We start from the raw sequence: 21,733 nt of genomic DNA on the forward strand, positions 1-21,733 counted from the left end.
AAAAATTATAATTAATTTTCACAATGTTTTTATTTTAATTTATTTTCCTATACATTTTGTAATAAGTCTTGTAATTTCTTCGATACCATCTCCATATTAGCTCTTCCCCTTGTTTCTTTGGCAACAATTCCTAAAAGTGCGCTGAAGATCTTCGTTTTGCCTTTTTTGTACAGATTCACCATCTCAACATTTTCATCCAGAGCTTTACGGCAAATCTTCTCTATTTTGTCTGCATCCGTTATCAAACTCCAGTTGTTTGAGTTGACAATTTCCAGGGGGGTGTTTTTATTTCCTGTCACAAGTAAATCAATCACTTTTCTGGCAGTTTGTAGATTGATAAAACCAGTGTCGACAAGTTCTATGAGTTGGCTTAGCCGATCTGAGGACAATTTGCAAGATTCAAGTTCTATATCATTCTTGTTTAAAGAGGTAAGGAAATCATTGATAAGGATGTTAATTACAGTTTTTGGTTTTCTCTTTTCATTCTGTATAATATTTTCGAAGTAATCTTGTAATTTAGGCTCGTTCACTAATTGTATAGTCTGTAGAGGTGTAAGGTTGTACATAGACATTAGCCTTTGTCTAGTTTCTTCCGGAAGTTCTGGAATAGATTTTTTTAATGCTGGAACATTTACTAAATCTGGATCAGATACTTCGGTCATATTGAGCACCAAGGGAGGAAGATTCGGCTCGGGCATATACCTGGAAATAAATCATTTCAATAAACTTGATAACATTTTGTGCATTTCACAATACTGTTCAGCTTAATACTTATTTTTTGTATTTTGACATTTTTTTACAAATGTACCCTTACATAGGCATGAATACCATGAAATATTTTTTTTAAAATTAAACACTTGAATATACCACTTAATTAGTTTTATTTTTATATACGACTAGTTTTGAAAACTTACAGATGTTTTCATCATCTGGTAAAAATTTAAAAATAAACCAATTTATTTTTATTTTTACCAGTTGATAAAAACATCTGTAAGTTTTCAAAACTAGTCGTATATAAAAATAAAACTCCTAAAGTGGTATATTCAAGTGTTGAATTTAAAAAAAAAAATCAACATGTCATTCCACAAAGTTAATGCCGAATCAGTAAATAATATAATACCATGAAAGATTTAAGTTCCGGGAATAAGGTTTACAAGTAGATATAAAACAGTTTGGTAACCTGTAGTCTTGTTGGACTTCTTTATCTCTCATGGGTAAAGTGGCCTTTAGCTCTGGATCCCAGGTCATTGTTTGGTTAGAAACGACTCCTCCTCTCTCCAGAAGAGCTATTTGCCGCTGCGCCTCATACTTCACAGCACCGGCCACACCACGAACTGACCCAATGTTCTTTATCTATAATAATAAAAATAAATACAATTAAAACTGAAACTGACTCGTTACTTCACACACTTAGCTAGTGTAACCAAACATGTCCGTTGTAAGGAGCAGTCGCGCTCCCATAGCTCCATCTATTCACATACAACAATATTTAGTGGCTCTGATAAGGACCCCCGACTTGGTATCGTTCTATTAGAAGTTTCTACCTGACAGAGGTACGGGTAGCAGGAGACGAAGAACAGACCACACCGGGTCGCAAGTCAACCTCGTTATCCCTGAGAAAGAGCTTTCCAACTGTCCTTGCACCAGCAATGAGGCGAAGGAGTCACAGTGATGTCCAGTGCGGCAAAGCGGAGTGAAGCAAGGAGATCAAATAAAAAACCTGTTATTCAATTTATCGGACAACTCACTATTTCTCAAAAGACACCCGCTATACAGCGGTTCGCCATATCTGCGCTCGGGAGTGGGGAATACAAGTTGTTCTAGTTTATTGCTAACAAATGCCCCGTTTTAGAGGTGTCTATCTAGCACGTTGAGAATAACAACAAGAACATTCCAAAATAAATTCACGTCACTTTTGGCAGGATTTAACGACGTCTTGGATCTCCCATATTTCTCTTATCCTGGTGTTCCTTACTCTCTCTGAGATATGCTGTGTTCTATTGTTTGATAAATACATGATGTTGGTAAGTCCATAAGACTTGGAAAGAAAAATGGCAGAAAAGAGGGCTCTTACCTCAGTACGAGTACCGAAGGGTTCACCAGGCAAATTGACGGAAACATTGGCATCGACTCTCAAAGCCCCTTCCTGCATCTTCCCGCTGCAGCAATCTAGTCGGCATAACAGTAACACCAGTTCTCGGACTAATGCAGCTGCTTCTTCTCCATCCTGATCCCAATCAATTAATAAGTTAAACCTTTTGAGCGTGTCCAAATACTTGTTCACAAAATCTGGATCATCTCCAATTACAGGAGTTATTTTCATATTATTTTTTGACATCTCATCAAAGATGAAGAAGAATATGGAAGTCTGGGCATTTACATACATATTAATATAAGAGTTTCTGCTTAGTAAAAAGCTTCTTTACATCTCACCAATAGATGTCTCTTGTGAAGTTCTAGTGATTCAAGAACAAGGTTCCTAAATTGGTTCATACATATAGAACTTCCAAGAATTTGAGTAGTGTAGTTGTCAATAATGGGTAGGATTGGTGACCTCACATACTAATAAAAGAGTTTCTGCTCAATAAAAAGCTTCTTTTCATCTCACCAATAAATGTCTATAGTGAAGTTCTAGTGATTCAAGAATAATGTTTCAAAATTGGTTCATATATATAGAACTTCCAAGAATTTGAGTAGTGTGGTTGTCAATAATGGGTAGAATTGGTGAATGTTACATATGTGTAAAGTGATCACTTAAACCAGCCTACGACGGTCGTCAGCCCTGTAAATGCCCAGACTTCCATGTTCTTCTTCATCTTTTATGAGATGTCAAAAAAATATATATATAACTTGTATTGACTGTATTTCAGCGATTGATTCATTTCACGGTCATTGTTTAGTACGGTTGAATGGTACCTAGTCAAGGACCAAATGGACCCAGGTTAGAGTCTTGAAACAGGTAGTTTATTCTTCATTTTAAAATTTAAGTTCAAACATTTAAATACCAATAATTATTATACTGTATTGTGACCTTATTATCAAACACAGTATTTATTTACAATAATTGATAATGATGTTGAGTGAATAGCTATCAATTACTAAGTAAACTTAATTATTTTAGATACGTAGATGTGAAAATAAACATGACACCCAATTCATTAATGAGATCATTTTTCTATTGAAAAAATAATTCATATTTTTTAATGGTTGATCAATAATAAATAATTGTAGAATGATTTTCTTTATTTTCATTAATTGATTCGGCAGTCACTTTGCGGTAAAATCAATAAAAATGTTATTTAAGGTTTACTCAGTAAATACCACTATTTCTTAAAATCTATTGTGACACGTGTGTCGGTATTTGATAATGATGCGGAATGCATTGAATAAAGTGATATTAAGCCAGCCAAATGCAAGATCGTAGGCCCTGGAATGCTTCTACTTCCATCTTCTTTCATTTAAAGAGAACAATAGAACAATTCCTTCAATTAACAACCAAATAAATTTTACTTATAGTCCATTATTTGATTCAACATCGGCTAAGCAAGATTCGTCAATGTCCAATTCAAACCCCGCCCACTCCTTTCATCCTACGAGTATATAAGATGGTTTATTAATACGTGTAATCCTATTGCATGTTTAATCTCGGCTCGTAACGCATGTTTGTGCTGAAACATTTAGTGCATGTTAGTCTTCGGGACGGCCAAAAATCGCATGTGTTAAACATTTTGTGTAGTTTTAAGTGTGTAAATGGTGCTATGGTGGTGAAGGGTGGTATTGTTTGCATGCTGTGGTAGTGATTGTCCTGACGAAGAGACGGGTACGTCTCGAAACCGGTGGACGTAAAAATCTCGGTGAGTGGTTATATACTAATATTATTAACATTTTTGTAAAAAAAATTCATAAGTAAGAACAATAGATGTTAAAATTGGCTGATTACTAATAATTTGATTCTCAAAATCAGTTCATTAACATTTTTTTGTTATATGTAATTTGAACTGTCCATACTTCCAAGTCAGGTTCAAAAACAATTTCCATGAGTGGGGCTCCAGCTCTGTTTAAGTCCACTAGTGATCTTCCGGCTTCAATATCGTGAAGAGACTTCCCGCTGTCCTGTTCCAACTGTATTTGTTTAATGATAGATGTCTTCTTATAAGGTTTTTTATTTGATCCAGCCGTGATAACCTTAAACAAATCATCAAAACGTTTAAGATATTTCAAAGATAAAGAAGTTTTTTGGAAAGAGAAAAAAAAAAGTTTTTTTTTTTACAATGGTCTTAAATTTAAAAAAAAACTAACTAACTAACCATCACGCCGCTTCCCCGAAGGGGTAGGCAGAGAGAATAGAGCGCCACACCACTCTGTCCTAGCAAACATTCTTCGCCTCTTCCACGTTCATGCATCTCCTCATACATACCCGCCGATTGTTACGACTCCTAACCTGACCACTTTCAAGTATTCGGCATACCTGATCGTGCCATGTTTTTCTCGGTCTTCCTCTGCTTCTTTTCCCACTAACATTCGCCTCATTAATTTGTTTTACCGTTCTTTCCTTACTCATTCGTTCTACATGTCCAAACCATCTCAACACACCTTTCTTAATTTTATCGATAATTCTTCTCTCAGCTTTGCATTCCTTCCTTATTTCACTATTCGCACATCTATCTACATCGTTTTGTTGCACATTCTTCTGAGAGATCGCATTTCGACTGCATTTAGTCTACTTTCATCCTTCGTGTGGTCTTAAATATATTTTTCAATAAATTGAATTTAAATTGAAATTAAAAAAAGACCTATGTTTCTAACCTTTCCGGGAGTGCAATATTCGATGTCCGACTTTTTCTGGAAACTGAGTTTTTTTAGGGTAATTTTAAAAATATTTTTTCACAAAATCTATGTATAATGAAGACAGGAATTATGTAAAATATTTTTTTTTAAAACACCTCTTCGAAATGTTTTTAAATTAAAACAAAATTACATACAAATATCTACAGATGTCATTGCTTTACAAGTTAAGTTACATCATACCAACTGACAGACGTCCTTCGACGTTCATTAATGTCGATAGTCCTTTAAGGAAAATTCGCACCGACGTTCATTTACGTCCATACTCCTGGAAAGGCTAAAAACAAGATGTAAGTTCCAGCGCCTTTTTATATTCAATATAACACTTGTTTTAACTGTTTAATTCTCTATTTTGAATATTAAAAGCATTGTTAACTTTGTGGTATGGTAATATTAAATAATAAATCCCTTACCGCACCCCAATGGTGCATAGGGCACTGCTTCATATAAACGCAGTGTTATCTCGATCGTTTACACATGAAGGAAAGGTGATCAGCCTTCCACTTCAGGTACCAGTCCAGTGTAATATTGAAAAAATATTACAGTGAAAAAATCACTTATATTTATTAAGCCCCCTGGGAATCGAACCCGGGACCTCCAGAACGGTAGGCGAGCATGCTGACCATTACACTACGGAGGCGGACGAATATAATGGTAATATTAGTTATGGTATTACACAAAGTGGATAAAATGATAAGGAGTGTTGTTTAATTCTCACTCGATGATATACAGCAGGGGTTCCCAACCCTTTTGTACTCTAGAGCACATTCTAAAATATCGGTAGGGTGGCGGGCACCACCTATTTTTAATCGACTTATTTTTAAGTACTATCAGCAAAGGAACCACTCATACATACAATGTTGCCAACAAACGAACATATTTAATAAACCTTGGCCCTCAAAAAAATTCAAACTGACAAATAAATAAGAACAATTCACATTTTTAAAATGTTTATAGTGGCGTAGTTTATACTGTCTAGTCCGACTAGTCCGCCTCCATAGTGTAGTGGTTAGCGCGCTAGGCTACCATGCTGGAGGTCCCGGGTTCGATTCCCAAGAGGGTCAAAATAAATATTAGTGACTTTTCACTGTAATATTTATTCAATATTACCCTGGACTGGTACCTGAAGCGGAGGGCTGATCACCTTTCCTTCATGTGTAAACGATCAAGATAACACTGCGTTTATATGATGCAGTGCCCTATGCACCATTGGGTGCGGATAAGGGTTTTATTATTATTATTATTATTTCAGTCTAATATTTATTGAATATGATCCTGGACTGGTACCTGAAGCGGAAGGCTGATCACCTTTCCTTCGTGTATTTAACGATCAAGATAACAATGCGTCTATACGATGCAGTGCCCTGTGCACCATTGGAGTGCGGATAAGGGTTAAAAGAAGTTTATACTGTTGGGTAGTGGTGGGCACATATGAATTGGGCAAGGGTTGGGAACCTCTGATATACAGGAAAGAGGATTATAAAAACATTCCGTGGAAATAAGCAACAAAGATAGAATTATTACTTGAAATTCCAGTTTTCCGTCTTGGGCAATGGGAGCTCGTTGCTGCGTTATCTGATAGCCGGCGGGAAGATCTGCATAAAAGTAATGTTTCCTATCAAACGTCGACACTTCGTTAATTTTACAGTTGAGGGCGATGGCCGCCAGGACAGCCGCTTCCACGCATCTTCTGTTCAGCACTGGCAAAGTGCCTGGTATGGCGGCGTCGAACAGAGACACACAATTATTCACCAATGCTCCAAAATCTGACTTTGCGCCCGAGAAAAGTTTTGAATTAGATGAAATTTGCGCGTGGACTTCTAGTCCTACGACAGTTTTCCAATTTTCTTTCGGAAGTTTATTCGTATGAACGCTTTTGTATCTTTTGCCGGTGTAGAAATATCGACACATACACGACCTTGGGACGATGTTAAGTGTTAACGAATACATTGTTGGTAGAAAGGTGTTTATAATATTTATTTAGCAAATTATAAATTTAGAAAGATTTCAAAATTGGGTCAGTTGTCTTAAATCATTATTACGCATGAGGGTTCATTTTGACAGGTCGAGCTTATTTGACATTTCTTTTTTCATATTGACATCTTCTACCATAGATTATTTATGTTTTCATCTATTCCAGTCATCGGAATTTTTTGTGATTTTTTTTACAATTTTTTTGTATTAATTTCTGAGAAAGGTCCTACCCGATAATAAATTATGTGGTATGCGCCCAATAAAAAAATATAGCCTTTCTTATTTGCCAGACGAAATGGAATTTATGAGCACTTTGTCCTTTGGAACCTAAGTAAACGAAAAAAGCATTAATTCATTGGGCAGTCATTTTGTGGTGATATGTATTTATGTTCAAATTGATGATTACCACTATCAATGGTATTTACCAAGTAAAACTTAAATTTAAAATGAAAAAAACGGTTACTTGCTAAAGAGGGTAAGGAGTAGAAGAGAGAGAATGACGAAGGAAGTGTCATTTGTTACTACAAACCAATCCAGAAGATTGAGACCACAGAAGAAAAAAGGAAGCAGCTGTCACATTTTTGCGACAAAAAAAAGATTTATCTGTATTGATACAGATTTTAGGCTGCCGTTACAGATGACAGATTTAACTATTAGGTAGTACTTTAGTTCCATACAGATTTTTGGAATTGGACACAGGATATGATAAAACAGAAGAATGAAAATATGTATAGATTCGAACATTTGATAATAAGTACTGAAACGTTGGAAGGATTATTACTTTCAAAACAATTAAAATGATCCATGCTATAAACGAAAAATAGAAAAGGATCTGTTTTTTCCAAAATTAATAAAAATAAATTTTATATTTTGGGTAATTGATTCTATACAGATTTCTAGACTGTTTAATTCAGATTTTTTTGATTTAGCATATGGCAGCACTGAACTGTCAAAACATTTTTTTTCTTCTATGGATGCCGAATTCGGAATCTTTGGAAAGTGGAAGCCACGGAATCTTTATTTGTCGTATTGTGCATTTTGAATGTTTATAATTGTGATTTTTATAGTACGGGTCGATAAACTAACTATTTATGTGTAAAAGTTAACCCCGTTTTATTGTTTATTGTTCTGAATTTTCAACATATCGTCTCAAATTTCCGCGTTCATATTGATACAATTGCGCATATATGTTTTTCGCGTATAGTTCAATAAAGACGCTAGATTACTTTAAATAGGCATTACTTTAGGTTTGAACTTCATAAATATTAATTAAAGTACCCAGCTATGTCTTCGTGGATCGGATGCGGCGTGTCTATTAATTGCGACGAGCCACTTGGATGCTATCAAGGCACGATAGTCGAAGCCGATGGATCTTCAATCACTCTGACTCGAGCGTTCCGGAATGGTTTCCCCTACCCAAAGCCTCAAGTCACACTAAAGTAAATCCATTTCATCTTTCTACTTTTATTATTTTCCTTTGATTCCTAAATAAATTTTGCAACTATCATTATGTACATATTTGTAACTGTATAATTATGAAAATCAGTGTAGGTACGTTTAAAAAAAAATCTCGCGTCCAAATAAAAACGACGCCAAACAAAAAATGAACGGATTAAATGTTCTAACTGAACTCGTAATGGATATTATATGCTGAATATATTGGTATTTATGGTGTTTAATAAAAGTGAGGTTAACAATAAAAAAATCCTGTCGCTGTCACAATGCACGATGTGAGTAGCCGTTTTGGTGTGATGGGAAGTTTTCCGGATAGCTCTAGATGTTCTTTGTGTTTGATTCTGTTGGTTAATAGTATGTTTGCTCTAAATTTACGCATGACTGCGGTCCATTTGCATTAACAAAACTGACTTTTCTGTGAAGAATTCACCTGTCAATTTATTTATCAAATAGCATAAATTATTTTCAAATCTAGTTCTTCATTAATATTATTACACTTATACCACACACATATGGCCTTTTTAAAGTTTTACTTTGAACATCGTTATGACTACCTAAAAAACATAATTATAAAAATTTGATTATTTACGCCGCTTTATTGAGGAAGTAAACTGACTTAATGTGCGTAAATGTCGAGTGAAAGTGCTCCGGTAAAGATGTCTTCCAAAAAACTTTCAAGCTCTCTTTTCCGCAAACGGGTGAAGAAGCGACAGTTTATATCTCTGGAGATCAAGATGGAGGTGTTGAATCGGTTTGCCGCCGGAGAGAGTATCACCAAGTTGTCTCAGGACTTGGGACTCGCCCGCTCCACACTGTCCACAATAAGGAGCAACAGAGATAAGATATTGTCGTGGGCGCAGAGAGCGACTCCTTGCTCCAGGAAGATCGCTTCCTTTCGACACAATATTTTGGAACAAATGGAACGAGTCCTGAACGCTTGGATCGAAGATCATCTTCAGAGGAATATTCCCATCACCGTATCTCTGATCCGAGAAAAAGCTCGAAGCTTTTACAGCAGTTTACAATCCGTCGTAGGAGACGACTCCGCCTCTAAACCGTTTTACGCCAGCAATGGATGGTTCGACAGGTTTAAAAAGAGACATTCTTTAAACAACATCCGGTTACTGACGGAAAATCTCTCGTCAGCTACAGAGGACCTCGATAAATATTTGGGATACTTAAGAAACGTCATCCAAGAGGGTCATTACCTACCGCAGCAAGTGTTCAAAGTGAATGAAACCAGTGTGTTTTGGAAGAGCGTGCCTTCCAAGTCTTTTCTCTCCCCGGAAGAACTCACCGGCGCTGAATTTCGGGCGTTTAAAGATCGCCTCACTCTTCTCCTCGGTAGTAATGCATCGGGAGATTTCAAAATGAAACCACTGCTCATTTACCATTTGGACAATCCTCTCGATAAACTGAAAGACTCCCAGTACACTTTACCCGTCACTTGGCGAACCAACAAATCGGCCTGGATGACGACCGGCATTTTCGAAGAATGGTTCATTTCTTTCTTCTGTCCCGCTGTTAGAAAATATTGCGAGAAGAAACATATTTCTCAAAAGTGCTTATTAATAATAGACGAAATGCCGGGGCATCCCGTGAATTTAAATGAACTATCTGATTTCGTGCAAGTAGTTTATATACCCAAGTCTATATCTGCCTTACTGCAGCACACTGACCAGGGGGTCGTCACAAACTTCCAAGCTTTCTATATGAGGGGAATTTTCCGCCAACTTATCAAGGAAGTCGAGGAGGGAAAGCAATCCAGATTCTTCACATTCTGGAAGAATTTTACCCTCATCGATGCAGTAGAGATAATGGCCGACACCTGGGAGGAAGTGAGCGCTTTAACCATGAATTACATGTGGAAAAACATCTGGCCTGAATGCATCTTCGAGCTAGATGATTTCTCCACTCCGGAAACTGTCACTAAAGTATACGAAGATATAATTAAGCAAGCCGATACTCTGGGATTAGACGGAGTCGATGTCGTAGAATTACTACAAGCCGAAGAAGAAAACTTATCTAATTTTCTTATTTCTGATTTGCTAAGAACTGTTGCAAAAACCCCTCCCAAGCAGTTTGAAAATGTAACTATCAAAAAGAAAAAAAAGGGAAATTCCAGCGCCGCAAAGAAATCTAATATCAAAGAGGAATATGACAGCTCCTGTACTTTATCCACTAATCAAATGTCCGAAGCGTTCTCGCTTATTGACGAAGGTCTTCATATACTGACGGACAATGACTCCAATGAAGAACGCAGCCTTCAGGTGTCTAGAAATGTACAAAATTCCATTATGTGTTACAAAGTGCTTTATAAAGAGAAATCCCAGAGTGGGTACAACGTAACTATAGAAGATTATCACCCCGACGAAGAAGCAGACTCCTAATTATATTAATTTCACTTATCGGCACACATACACTGCAAATAATTTCAATTTCGGTGAGTTAGATGCTAGAAATCAAGACGGTTTTTATATGTATGCCAAATTTCCTTCTATTTTATGCACTAACTATAACTCATGTTAATAAAAAAAAGTTCTGTCAATGATAATAAAATTATATGATAAAGTTATAGCCCAAATTTACTAACCAGCCTTTCATCGTAGATGCAAAAAATAACTATTTATCGGACATATCGCTAGCCCCATTATTAACAAACCATGTTTTGAGATTAATAAGATTTGAAGGTTTCATAAAAATACAATCTCTTGATTTATCTCTTACGGTCATAATAACCCATGAAATTGGGATGAATTCAAAGTTCCATTATGTTTTAGTTCAAAGTGCATTAAGAAAATGTTGACAAATTGTCTCATTCTTCAGGTACACCACTGATTTTTATCCATTTTTTTTAATGTGGCATGAAAGTCGCTATTGCTGTTCAAAAAAATTTCTTGATGTAGTTTATTACAGGTGATTTTAGTCAACAGTTATCTAATAAATTGCGTTTTTTCCAGAGCCTCGGACATAAAAGAAATACAAATAATTGATGCGAATTCAGCTGCTAAAGAAAAACCGCAAAGCACAGTCCAAGTCACAAAAGTAGCGAAGAAAACACAAAAATTATCCATCACAGAGCAAGTGCCATCCACCAGTGACGGGAATTATGGAAACAGCCAGAGTTTACCCAATAGCTCGGGAAATTACCTACAGCAGCCCGCTAAATACCAGAACTTCAATCAGAAATCTAACCCGGGCTACACAAACGGCTTTCAAATCTTGCCACAACCCTCCAATAATACAAATGCCAAGAGCAAACCTATTGATATACAGGGAAAAAATAACAGAAATATTAATGGAGGTAAGAAGTATTCATGTGTTTTTAAGAATATATCGCTCACTCCTTTCAAGAACGTCATAAATCAAAAATCACCAATTCTCAGTTGTGCATGTTTTCGGAATGCCTAGAAAATGTTCTATATCCCAGCACAAGCGGCATATTTTTAACTTAATATTTACCCGCTACAGGGCAGAAAGTGTTGTTTTTGCATTTTGAAGAAAAGGTACTGTTTAATTAATTTTTTTAATAGACTAAATATTTTTCAGGTTTTACCTAAAAAGATCTATTGCACAGTAAGTTCAATAAGTGGCTTTATATTTATTTTTAATACATTGTACATAATATATTTTTAAACTTTAAAAACATTCTCCTGAAAAATCAAGTTTTTTGATTTATGACGCTGTTGAAAAGAGTGAGCGATATATGAGGACTTAAATGGTCCCAATTTGAACAATATTAATTCAAAAAATGACATGCAAATATTATTGTTTTTCTTTTTTATCCCTAGACTACGGGCCGGTTTTTGATAATCGCTATTTACAACAATTTTAACTATGCAATCAACGTAGAGGAAATATATATTTTCCTATTTCACAGAGGATTTTTGTAACTTAACCTTCATACATCGTTTAAAATTTAAAATGTCAAAAGTCAAAACTTATCCTTATTTAATAACTTTCTTCAATATAATAGCTTAGTATCCTCGATTTATAACATTGATCATAATTAAATAATAAAAAACAACTGAGATAAGCATTATCAATAAAATTAAGAACGGTGTGTTGAGATGGTTTGGACATGTAGAACGAATGAGTGAGGAAAGACGGTAAAACAAATTTATGAGGCGAATGTAATTGGAAAAAGGAGTAGAGGAAGACCGAGAAAACATGGCACGATCAGATATGCCAAATACTTGAATGTGGTCAGGTTAGCAGTCGTAACAATCGGCGGGTATGTATGAGGAGATAGATGCATGAACGAGGAAGAGGCAGAGAATGTTTACGTAGACAGAGTGGTGTGGCGTTCTATTTTCTCTGCCTACCTCTTCGGGAAGCGGCATGATGGTTAGTTAGTTAAAAACAACTTTTACTTTTTAAGTATCAATGCATACAAATAAGGCTATTTATAAGAACTATAATTATGTAATTTGTAATTAATTGTATAGTATATAATTACAAAGAAACATGATGTGTATCTTTCCAGGTGCGATGATGGGAGGGACTCCTAACAAGAAAGACAAACAGAAACGGCGGAACGAAGCTTGCTTCGGAACCCCCAGTGATGACCCCATCATGACTCAGGACTTTGACTTCGAGAAGAACTTGGCCCTGTTTGATAAGCAAGCATTGTGGGAAGAACTCAACCAAGCGCAGAAACCCGATGTGGTGTGTATTAGAATCAACATTTTCAATTCAATTTATTTATTTCAATTAATATATACATTACAAACTTTAAAAAATTTAAATTGCACACATTAAAAATACATGAAAATAAAATATATGCAAGAACTATTGCTAAAGGTGTAGATGAATCAAAGTGTCCAAATACACACTCAAATAACTACATATTTGGACACACTCTAAATGTTGTAAATAAATGAACTGGTCAAATTATAAGCTTAAATAAAAAATTAAAAGGATGTTTTTCTTGCTTTTCTCATGGTTGTGATTAAAATCTAAATCTAAATCTTAATAAATATATATATATATATATATATATATATATATATATATATATATATATATATATATATATATATATATATATATATATATATATATATATATATATATATATATATATATATATATATATATATATATATATATATATATATATAAAGAAATTCCGAGAATTTCAGTAGTGTGATTGTCAATCATGGGTAGAATTGGTGAATGTTACATGTGTGTAAAGCGATCGCTTAAAACAGCCTATGACAGTTTTAAGCCCCGTAGCCCAGACTTCCATATTCTTCTTCATCTATGTTGAGATGTAATTTTTTTTTATTAAAATCAGTGAAATATGCCACAAGTGTTATCAATATTTAAGCATATCATTAAAATGAAAGCTTCCTAATCATATCTTTCTGGAGTAATTCAGACCAAATGACTCAGGCAGTTGGAAATACAGTTTTTTTTTATTATTTAAACAGCACTTGATTTATGAAAACAACAGTTGTCTAAAATTATTATTACAATCACATTAGTTAACTGTTATGTACTAAGTTTAGAGTCTTTATCTTTTGCTGACCCCAAGGTGAGACAAACTGACCACCTAAGAAGGAACATGAGTGAGCAGCAATACCGACACGATGAGAACATCCTGACCTCACAGCCCGCCGCCTACAGAGCCATCGTCATACCCAGCGATGGGAGAGGCACCCTAGAATATGTCACAGGTAAGTACACCGTGAAGTGGTCCATTAACTAGTGGTCCATAAAATCACATCATATCATTTGGAAAGCAAATTAACCTTAATGGACCGTTTGATATATTATCTCTTATTAAAATTGAATTGATAAGAATTGTGTAATAAAAAATACGTAACTTTGACGCTGATGTGATAATCAAATGATGGACGTGGCAGTGCTATCCGGAATGTATGCACGAATTATTGATGACTCGCAGTTTTCGCTCTCCATACATTGCACGCCTTTTCTGAAGTCTAAAGTGCCGACATACCTAGAAAAAGTGCACATTGACTAATGAAAAAAGGATAATAGTCCTGAAAAACGCTTTCAGTATATAAATATACAGTGAAACCTCTATCTATCGTTTTTCAAGGGACCTATCAAAATAAACTATGAATGCGGGAAAACAATAAATGCGGGAAAACAATTCGTATAACATACCAGTAACTCGAGTGTACTTTTTTGCAAATTTGCACAAAAATAGTTGATTTTAGAAAAAAATACAAAAAAAACGGAAACGGGTATCATGCAAATTGACAATAAAACTAATTGATAAGTATTCAAATTTGTTTATTTAAGAAAAAAAAGACAATTGATTATTATTTTAAATTTTTATAGTAAAAAATATCAAATTTGGAGCGTAATTCAAACGATAAATGCGATAAAATGATGATAGAGAAACGATCAATGCGATCTATTTTTGTATGAAAAGAATCCGGGGTAGTAGAAATAAACGACACATCCGGGAAAACGATTATTCGAGGAACGATGGATAGAGGTTTCACTGTATATATATATATATATATATATATTTTTTTTTTACCCTTATCCACACCCAACGGAGCATAGGTTGCCCAAACAGAACACTTATTTTGATAAAAAAAATTATAATTTTATCATTTGCATTTGTTGTTGAACGCTATATTCATCCATGGTAATTTGCCATAACATACTGAGTAAATGACAACCAATTTGACAGATGGAGCATCAACAATATAGCCACTATCAACTTTGAAAGTCCTTATTGAAAGACCCTATATATGCGGTAAGGTCTAGCTAACCGGTTTGTCCTCACCCCAGATGACGGGCTGGTAATTCCGTCGGTGTCGCGGGAGCTGCGCGGGCGCGTGATAGCGGCGTGCGCGCGCGTGGGGCTCGGCGGGGGTGAGCTGCTGGGGCGGGCGGGCGCGGAGGTGGCGCTGCAGCTGCTGGGCGGCGGGCGGCGCCTGCACCCGCGCAACCTGCATCAGGTGCCCACCGTGGCCTTCCTCATCGGCCCGCACAGGTACCCCACACTCACTTGGCTAGCTATCTGCATACTGTACCGACCCGTACGACCTACTACCTAATTTTTATTTTATTAATATGAGGTCAAGAGATCTTGCATCCCTTACGTCACTGCGACCATATTAGGTTTGTTGTGACCTTCCTCTGTGTCAAAGCTCACTCTCAAGACCTACGTAAGTCATGTAGCTCACAACCTGTTTTGGTTGTAAGAGCTTCACCTTCTCGGAGTCTAGTAGTGGTCCTCCAAGGATGTGACTTCGTTTGTGAGTGCGTCACAGTTATAGAGAATTTGTGTTACTATCTACTTACCTATTGTACCTACTTTCACATCACCAGATACCTGGTCTCTATTTAACTTAATACAGAGAAACCCTTATTTTACGTTTTTCAAGGGACTGGAAAAATAAACTTTAAATGAAGGGAAAATCTAAATGTATCCGAATCCTTTTTCACAAATCTAGGTTTTTCCACTTAAAAGTTATTTTTATATTTTGGCATCTCAACAGATAAAGAAAAATATGAAATATTTTGTATATTAATAACTTTGTGATAACCTTGTATATATTGATAACTTTGTGGTATGGTAATAAAACACTCTCCTTATCATACTTTGTGTAATACCAATAAAAGTGGTACATATTACACAAAGTGAACGATGAATGATACGGAGAGTGTTTTAAGAATATGATAGTCTGAATAGTTCCCACTAACATCAGTTATTCTTATGGTTATTGTTTTTGTGATTATTCCAGACAGGGGGCAGTGGGAGTGACTTGCGCGCGACACCTCGCCTGCCACGGGGTCTCCACGGTCGTGCTGGTGGCCGGGGCCGATCTGCAGGGGGTGCTGCGACAGCATCTCAATGTCTACCAGATGACGGGTAACAAGCTCACTACCAACATACAGGATCTGCCGTCGGTGGACCTGATCATCACCGCGCTCTGCGAGGATAGCGACGAACCGACCTCCTACCCACATCTGACGGAATGGACATCGCAAAGCCGCGCTCCCGTTCTGGCCTTAGACCCTCCTGCCATCGGGACGCCGGGAATAATCACGAAATACTCCCTCCTCCCCGGGTTGCCGTTGTCGCACTCTCTGGATAACGGAAAGCTGTATCTTTGCAATATGGCGATCCCTAAGAAGATCTTCACGGACCTCGGGATCCAATACAGCTCGCCCTTCGGCTCGAAATTCGTCATCCCTCTCCACCCCAACGATTCCTGATCAAACAATCGCTGTGGCAAAACGAAGCCGCCAAAGAAACCCTTCGCAATCAGGTCAAACAGACAACCCTGAAAATTCGCGCGAACAATTGACTGACTGTTCAAGTGACATCATCTAAATTTGTGACGTCTACCATTGTCTATTTACGTAAAATGTGTCGTTGATCAGATTATTGTGTTTTTACTTTGTGGACGGAATACGGTATTATCACTTCTTTATTAGCGTATAAATTTGTTTTTTAAAAATTACAAGATAATCGATACTTTTATTATTGAAATCTGTAAGGAAATTAAGGATACATGAAAGATTAACTCTCTACATTTAAAAAGGTGGAAAAAAAATATAACTGAGTGATGTAATTATATGTTTAAAAAATAATGTTTTTACAGCAACGCATATAGCGCCGCGACGCAGTACAAAAAATAAAAGCATATTGAATATTAACATGAAGTGCCTGCGCTTGTGGTGATGCAATTTATGGATTCCAATTTTTTTTAAAGGAATGAATATTAGATTTTTATAAATACATGGAGAATCTTCAAAATTGCCATACATAGAGTATGTCATTCCCATATTCTTCGCAAGTGATGATACCCTTTTTTTGTGAAACTATTTCTATTTATATTTACCGGAATCATCGAACTATTCCGTATGTGTGCTGTAATTTTAAATATACTTAATTACGATGTTGACAATTTTAATAATTCTATCTATTTGACAATTTGAAGATATTTATAGTTAAATAGTTTTAAATTATCATTTTGGATTTGATCACAATTATTTCAAGATTATGTCATCACTGATATAGAATAAGAAACGATTAATTTTTTTTATAATTGTTTTTAAATAATCCCATTTTTATTACTTTCACCCAATCAACGCTGTGCGTATATTTGAGAGTTAAGGAATAATATCTCGTGTATTCAGAAATAGGAAAATAATATTTATATTTTTTATATTTTCCTTATATTGAGGTTATGGGTCTCTACTAATAAATTAAGGGGCATAAAGCAAAAGCGACACTCTTGAGAAAATCAATAGAAACTGATCTCATCTCACAGAAGGAATATAAGATTCAGATGAATTTACACTGTGAAAACTAAAAAATATAGGACTTAAGATATTTTAATTATAAAAATGATTTATAATTCAAACATCTTAACAGTTTAATTAATTCTTCTTAAATCATATAATTTGCTTCTAAGGTAAATGTAAGAAAGGTTTTTCACGTGTAAGAATGATGCATTTCTTGCTCAAATGTTACAGATCAGATAATCTGATTGAATTTGTACATTCAAAGATAGTTTTGTAGATTTTTCAAAGATTGGCGCCTTTGCTTCTTACCCTGAAAATAAGGTTTCTGAAAGAAGACAGCGTTGATGCACATGTAAGTTATATCGCTCACTCCTTTCAACGTCATATTAAAAAACTAGATTTTTCTGGAGATCGTTTTTAAAGTTAAACTCATTAAATTTTTTACTGTGCAACAGATCTTTTTGGGTAAAACCTGAATGTTTTTTCTCCATTTGAAAAATATTTAGTATATTTAAAAAAAATTATTAAACAATACCTTTTCTTCAAAATGCAAAAACAACACTTTCTGCCCTGTAGCGGGTAAATATTGAGTTAAAAATATGCCGCTTTTGCTGGGATATGGTACATTTTCTGGGCATTCCGAAAACATGCACAACTGAAAATTTACGATTTTTGAAATATGATGTTGTTGAAAGGAGTGAGTGATATATGAACACGTAACTTGAATAATCTCCAACGTTTGTAAATATTTGTCATTGTACTATGTAAATAATAATTTTTAAATACCCATTTGTAAAGATTTTCCATAGTTTGTTTTTAATTACTAATAATGTGATTTTTTAATGCAGAAATATTGTAAATAGATTATCGTGAATCAAAGATAATAATCCAAAATGTTCACTGTTGCTCACTGCAAATCTGATCGTAGTGGGTCAATGTCAATATTACCAGATCACTGCACACTCCGAGTGTGTGGACAATATCCAGTAGTAGCAATCGTGGAGTGTTACTTGTTCACAAACATAGTGGATATGCGCTTGAGACCCCTCACACATGACAAAAGACTCGCGGGGAGAAAGTCGTGCAGCAGTCTCACATCTTGAGATACACGAAATGTGTATGGGAGATAATGCTCATACGGAACTACATATATATCGAAAAACACGGCCCATCTGAATTAAAACTTACGAGATTTGTTTCTTGACTCTTATATATTTTTATTAAATTGGTTCCTGTGTTGTACTCATTGTTGTTATAATATTTAGCAAGTGGAACAAATGCAAGGAAATAAACATGTAATGTTTGTGTTGGCATGCTCTCAAAAGCGAAGATCTTTTCTTTATGATAACCTCTTCTCCTTCCCCAAGATATGATATGAGCTACATGTCACATGGTGCTATTTGCCGAGAACCTTATCTTTAATACTTTTGTGCTGGACCTTGATAAACCGACACAATGTTTATTCAACATTATCTCTCCTAGAAGAAGTTAGCTGTGATTTTCGCTCTTGCTATCTCTCTCTTATATACGGGGTGGTCTGTAAATCACGTTTCAATTATAATTTTCATAAAAATGAATAATATTTGTATTCTTATGATGTCCGCCTACGTGACGTACTCTGTAGGCTACCCTCTGTAGGTTCAATTCCCTGGGGGGTCAAAATAAATGTGGGTTGTTTTATTTTTCTTTGTGTATCAAACAATCAAGATAACACTGCTTATATATGATGCAGTGCCTTATGCACCATTGGGTGCGAATAAGACCTAAAAAAAATTATATGTACAAATATTTCAATCGAATACTGTTTTCAGATAAGACCAAGCAACTTGTGTTTAAAAGTAAGAATCAAGTTGTGGCACAGTGGGGTTGAATGAGCCTCCGATTTGGAGTCCACCACATTGACAACGGAATGACAAGTATTTTAATAGTATATATATTTTTTTTAATGTTTCAAATAAATACTGTCGATGTTCAGATTAATCACTAACAAACAAATCTATAAAAATTTTAAAGCAAATTTATATTTGTCATTAATTTTAAGTATTTGTACTTGGGATTATCATTCTCAATTTCATTTATATTTATTTATAACTGTGTTTTGGTGCAGTTAATGCTTTATCAAATAATAATAAAAATTACAATAGTACAGTGACTTCTGGGCCGCCCTTCTATACTTGTGAAATATGTATCAAGCAAAATTGTTGACTGCAGAATTATCATTGCAATGAATAATTGATTGGTATCAAACCTGTTTTTATCAGTTCAATTAAGATAAATACTTTTGATATACTGTGTACATTTTGGCAAAACCTTAGTTTTTTTTAAGTCTGCAAATAATAAGTACATAGATAGCACTCAGAAGTTTGTTTTTGAAGATGTAATTTACGCAGTTGGGAATGTTTTTACACATGAAGTGAAATTTGATCGACGGTGAAATTGTTATAAAAGTGAATTATGTGATTTTTTTCACATTTGTGATTATTTTAGTGTAAAAAAGTTGATTGATAAGTACAGTTGCTAAACACTGGTGCGGTTTTTCCAAATTGATACCCTATTTAAAATAACATGAGCTAAGATGTCGGTGTCAATAATTGACAATTTTATACGTACATCTGATAAAAAATATATATTGGTACATGCTGATCTGTTCTACCATACAGAGTCTAAAGGGCATATACTAGGTATCATATTTTTGAGACGAATCCAAAATGTTCTACAAACAAATATTAGGTCATCCCATAAGTTGTGTGGTTTTTACTAGGATTCTTTCAAAATTAAAATGATTTACCATTTGATTTTATTGCAAAATACATCTTCCATTATTAGTAAATAATTTTTCCCGTCTTATTTCCAATTTCCTGACAATATAAGTCTTTCGGTTTTGAGATAAAGAATATACCGAGCTCCCATAGGTGGAGTCTTTCTTTAGCATGTAGAGGTGGTATGACTGGGTTTAAATCACTATCTATAACAATAATATTGTTGTAAAGAATCCCTTTCTCACCCTCAGTAAAAAAAATATTCAAAAATAATTTATTTACGAGTTTGGAATGCAGATAGTTAACACATTTCGGACGGGTGTTTTTTTTACAACTGCGGACCGCTGGCGACGAGATTTGATAATTGTGTACATATAGGTTAGACCTTAACAAAGAGATTGGTACATAATATTCATATAAAAACATTCAATAATTCCTTCTATTCTGAATTTGAAATGAGGCCAGCGTAGACGGTAAAAATACCCTTCCCCTCCTTAAGCATCAATTGACTGAACGGGTAGAAAATCCTTTCCAGTCCTTAGTGTGTTAACAGTATATATTTTTTAAAGATATTAATTTGTGGGGATCTTATAGATTTCATTTTCAATAAAAACAATCCCAAAGTTTTGCTCAAATCGCTCAAATTTTGCACTGATACTGAGAAATTGAGAAAAACAAACTTGACTATTGTAAAATATTCATGTAAATAATTGCACAAAATATGCACTACAATATATTTAATTTAATGTGCAATATACCGCATCACTTATGGGATAACCCAATATACAGCGACGAACTTAATTTTTAAAATGGGGTTTTGCATTGTACTTTTATGAGTATCTCCAGAGTGAGTTTTAAAAAAAATACTACTAGATATTTCAAAAAATCATTATTGAAAGGCATACTAAGCTAGCGAATTTTTATTATTTGTAATTCGCCTATACTGGGTTTTAAAATCATAATGTAAATCAATCAAACTGTCCTGGCAGTAGACCATTAAATTATTATAATTGTTCATCTAGGAGGCACTGATATAACAAGTGTTGCTAGCAAAAAAATAAAATAAAAAAACATTCTTAAAACAAAATCAGTTCCTAACTAAATCAGTTGGTGTTCGTGGGGAGTGTTAACTTGAAACTCCTAATGGTAAATCAAAATGCCTTCGGCCCTGCAGCACATAGCAGCATTTGCGCCCGTCGTCTCTCCTTCCCAGAGAGCCATGGAGCACCAGCGTCCGCGGTCACACTCCTGGGTGGCCAGGAGACGATCATCCGCCATACCTGTGGTGGATGTCAGGAGATCATTGCATATACCGGTAAAGTGACAATATAAGTATTGATTGAGACAGGGTTCACTTAATAAAACTCTATTTTGAATTAGAAAATCATACGTAAATTTTGAGTATACATATATTATCAAGCAATTTATTTCACTGAAAATTCGTTCCCATTTTAACA

At 35.1% G+C, this 21,733-nt stretch overlaps 3 protein-coding genes across 8 annotated transcripts in view; 2 read left to right on the forward strand and 1 right to left on the reverse strand.

Moving 5' to 3' along the window:
* Window positions 1-7: 7 nt before the first annotated feature.
* GatB (glutamyl-tRNA(Gln) amidotransferase subunit B, mitochondrial) lies at window positions 8-6,945 on the reverse strand. Of its 2 annotated transcripts, XM_088268054.1 has the most exons (6): window positions 6,370-6,945; window positions 4,009-4,185; window positions 2,075-2,227; window positions 1,181-1,353; window positions 462-702; window positions 12-379 (listed from the first exon to the last, which is right to left on the reverse strand). In XM_088268054.1, exons 1-6 carry the CDS (start codon window positions 6,793-6,795, stop codon window positions 371-373), a joined length of 1,179 nt encoding a protein of 392 aa, XP_088124180.1. In that variant the 5' UTR covers window positions 6,796-6,945; the 3' UTR covers window positions 12-370. The 2 variants fall into 2 exon arrangements, with proteins under 2 accessions (XP_088124179.1, XP_088124180.1); XM_088268053.1 differs by having other exon boundaries at window positions 8-702.
* Window positions 6,946-7,776: 831 nt separating this feature from the next.
* Window positions 7,777-18,841, forward strand: Edc3 (Enhancer of mRNA-decapping protein 3). 2 transcript variants are annotated; one of them, XM_088268105.1, is made up of 6 exons: window positions 7,777-8,258; window positions 11,235-11,578; window positions 12,761-12,942; window positions 13,814-13,955; window positions 15,049-15,253; window positions 16,008-18,841. In XM_088268105.1, the coding sequence occupies exons 1-6, from the start codon at window positions 8,104-8,106 to the stop codon at window positions 16,480-16,482; spliced, it is 1,503 nt and encodes a 500-aa protein (XP_088124231.1). In that variant the 5' UTR covers window positions 7,777-8,103; the 3' UTR covers window positions 16,483-18,841. The 2 variants fall into 2 exon arrangements, 1 of the variants encoding a protein (XP_088124231.1); XR_015838330.1 differs by lacking the exons at window positions 7,777-8,258; window positions 12,761-12,942; window positions 13,814-13,955; window positions 15,049-15,253; window positions 16,008-18,841 and adding an exon at window positions 8,265-10,717 and having other exon boundaries at window positions 11,235-11,340.
* An 847-nt stretch (window positions 18,842-19,688) lies between these two features.
* Nedd4 (E3 ubiquitin-protein ligase Nedd4) overlaps window positions 19,689-21,733 on the forward strand; it is a 41,814-nt gene continuing 39,769 nt past the window's right edge. For 2 of the 4 annotated variants that reach the window (XM_088268106.1, XM_088268107.1), the window contains exon 1: window positions 21,303-21,591. In XM_088268106.1, coding sequence (XP_088124232.1) covers window positions 21,433-21,591 — 159 coding nt within the window. In that variant the 5' untranslated portion in view covers window positions 21,303-21,432. Of the gene's footprint in view, window positions 19,757-19,776; window positions 19,965-21,298; window positions 21,592-21,733 lie in introns of those variants that run through there. The other 2 variants (XM_088268110.1, XM_088268111.1) reach the window with 2 other exon arrangements.

Source organism: Brachycentrus maculatus, unplaced genomic scaffold, assembly GCF_059751285.1.
Source record: "Brachycentrus maculatus isolate JH-2025_06_01 unplaced genomic scaffold, ASM5975128v1 h1tg000311l, whole genome shotgun sequence".
In the NCBI taxonomy this organism is placed as follows: Eukaryota; Metazoa; Arthropoda; class Insecta; order Trichoptera; family Brachycentridae; genus Brachycentrus; species Brachycentrus maculatus.

Bases quoted from the DNA above. Each gene is read 5' to 3' on its own strand.
- GatB (XM_088268053.1), bottom strand. From the start codon at position 6,795: ATGTATTCGTTAACACTTAACATCGTCCCAAGGTCGTGTATGTGTCGA. The intron at 2,228-4,008 runs GTATGGACAGTT...GATTGGGATCAG, and splicing joins TTTTTGAACCTGACTTGGAA to GATGGAGAAGAAGCAGCTGC. The intron at 703-1,180 runs GTTACCAAACTG...ATTTATTTCCAG, and splicing joins GAAGTCCAACAAGACTACAG to GTATATGCCCGAGCCGAATC.
- Edc3 (XM_088268105.1), top strand. From the start codon at position 8,104: ATGTCTTCGTGGATCGGATGCGGCGTGTCTATTAATTGCGACGAGCCA. The intron at 11,579-12,760 runs GTAAGAAGTATT...GTATCTTTCCAG, and splicing joins TAACAGAAATATTAATGGAG to GTGCGATGATGGGAGGGACT. The intron at 13,956-15,048 runs GTAAGTACACCG...TCCTCACCCCAG, and splicing joins CACCCTAGAATATGTCACAG to ATGACGGGCTGGTAATTCCG.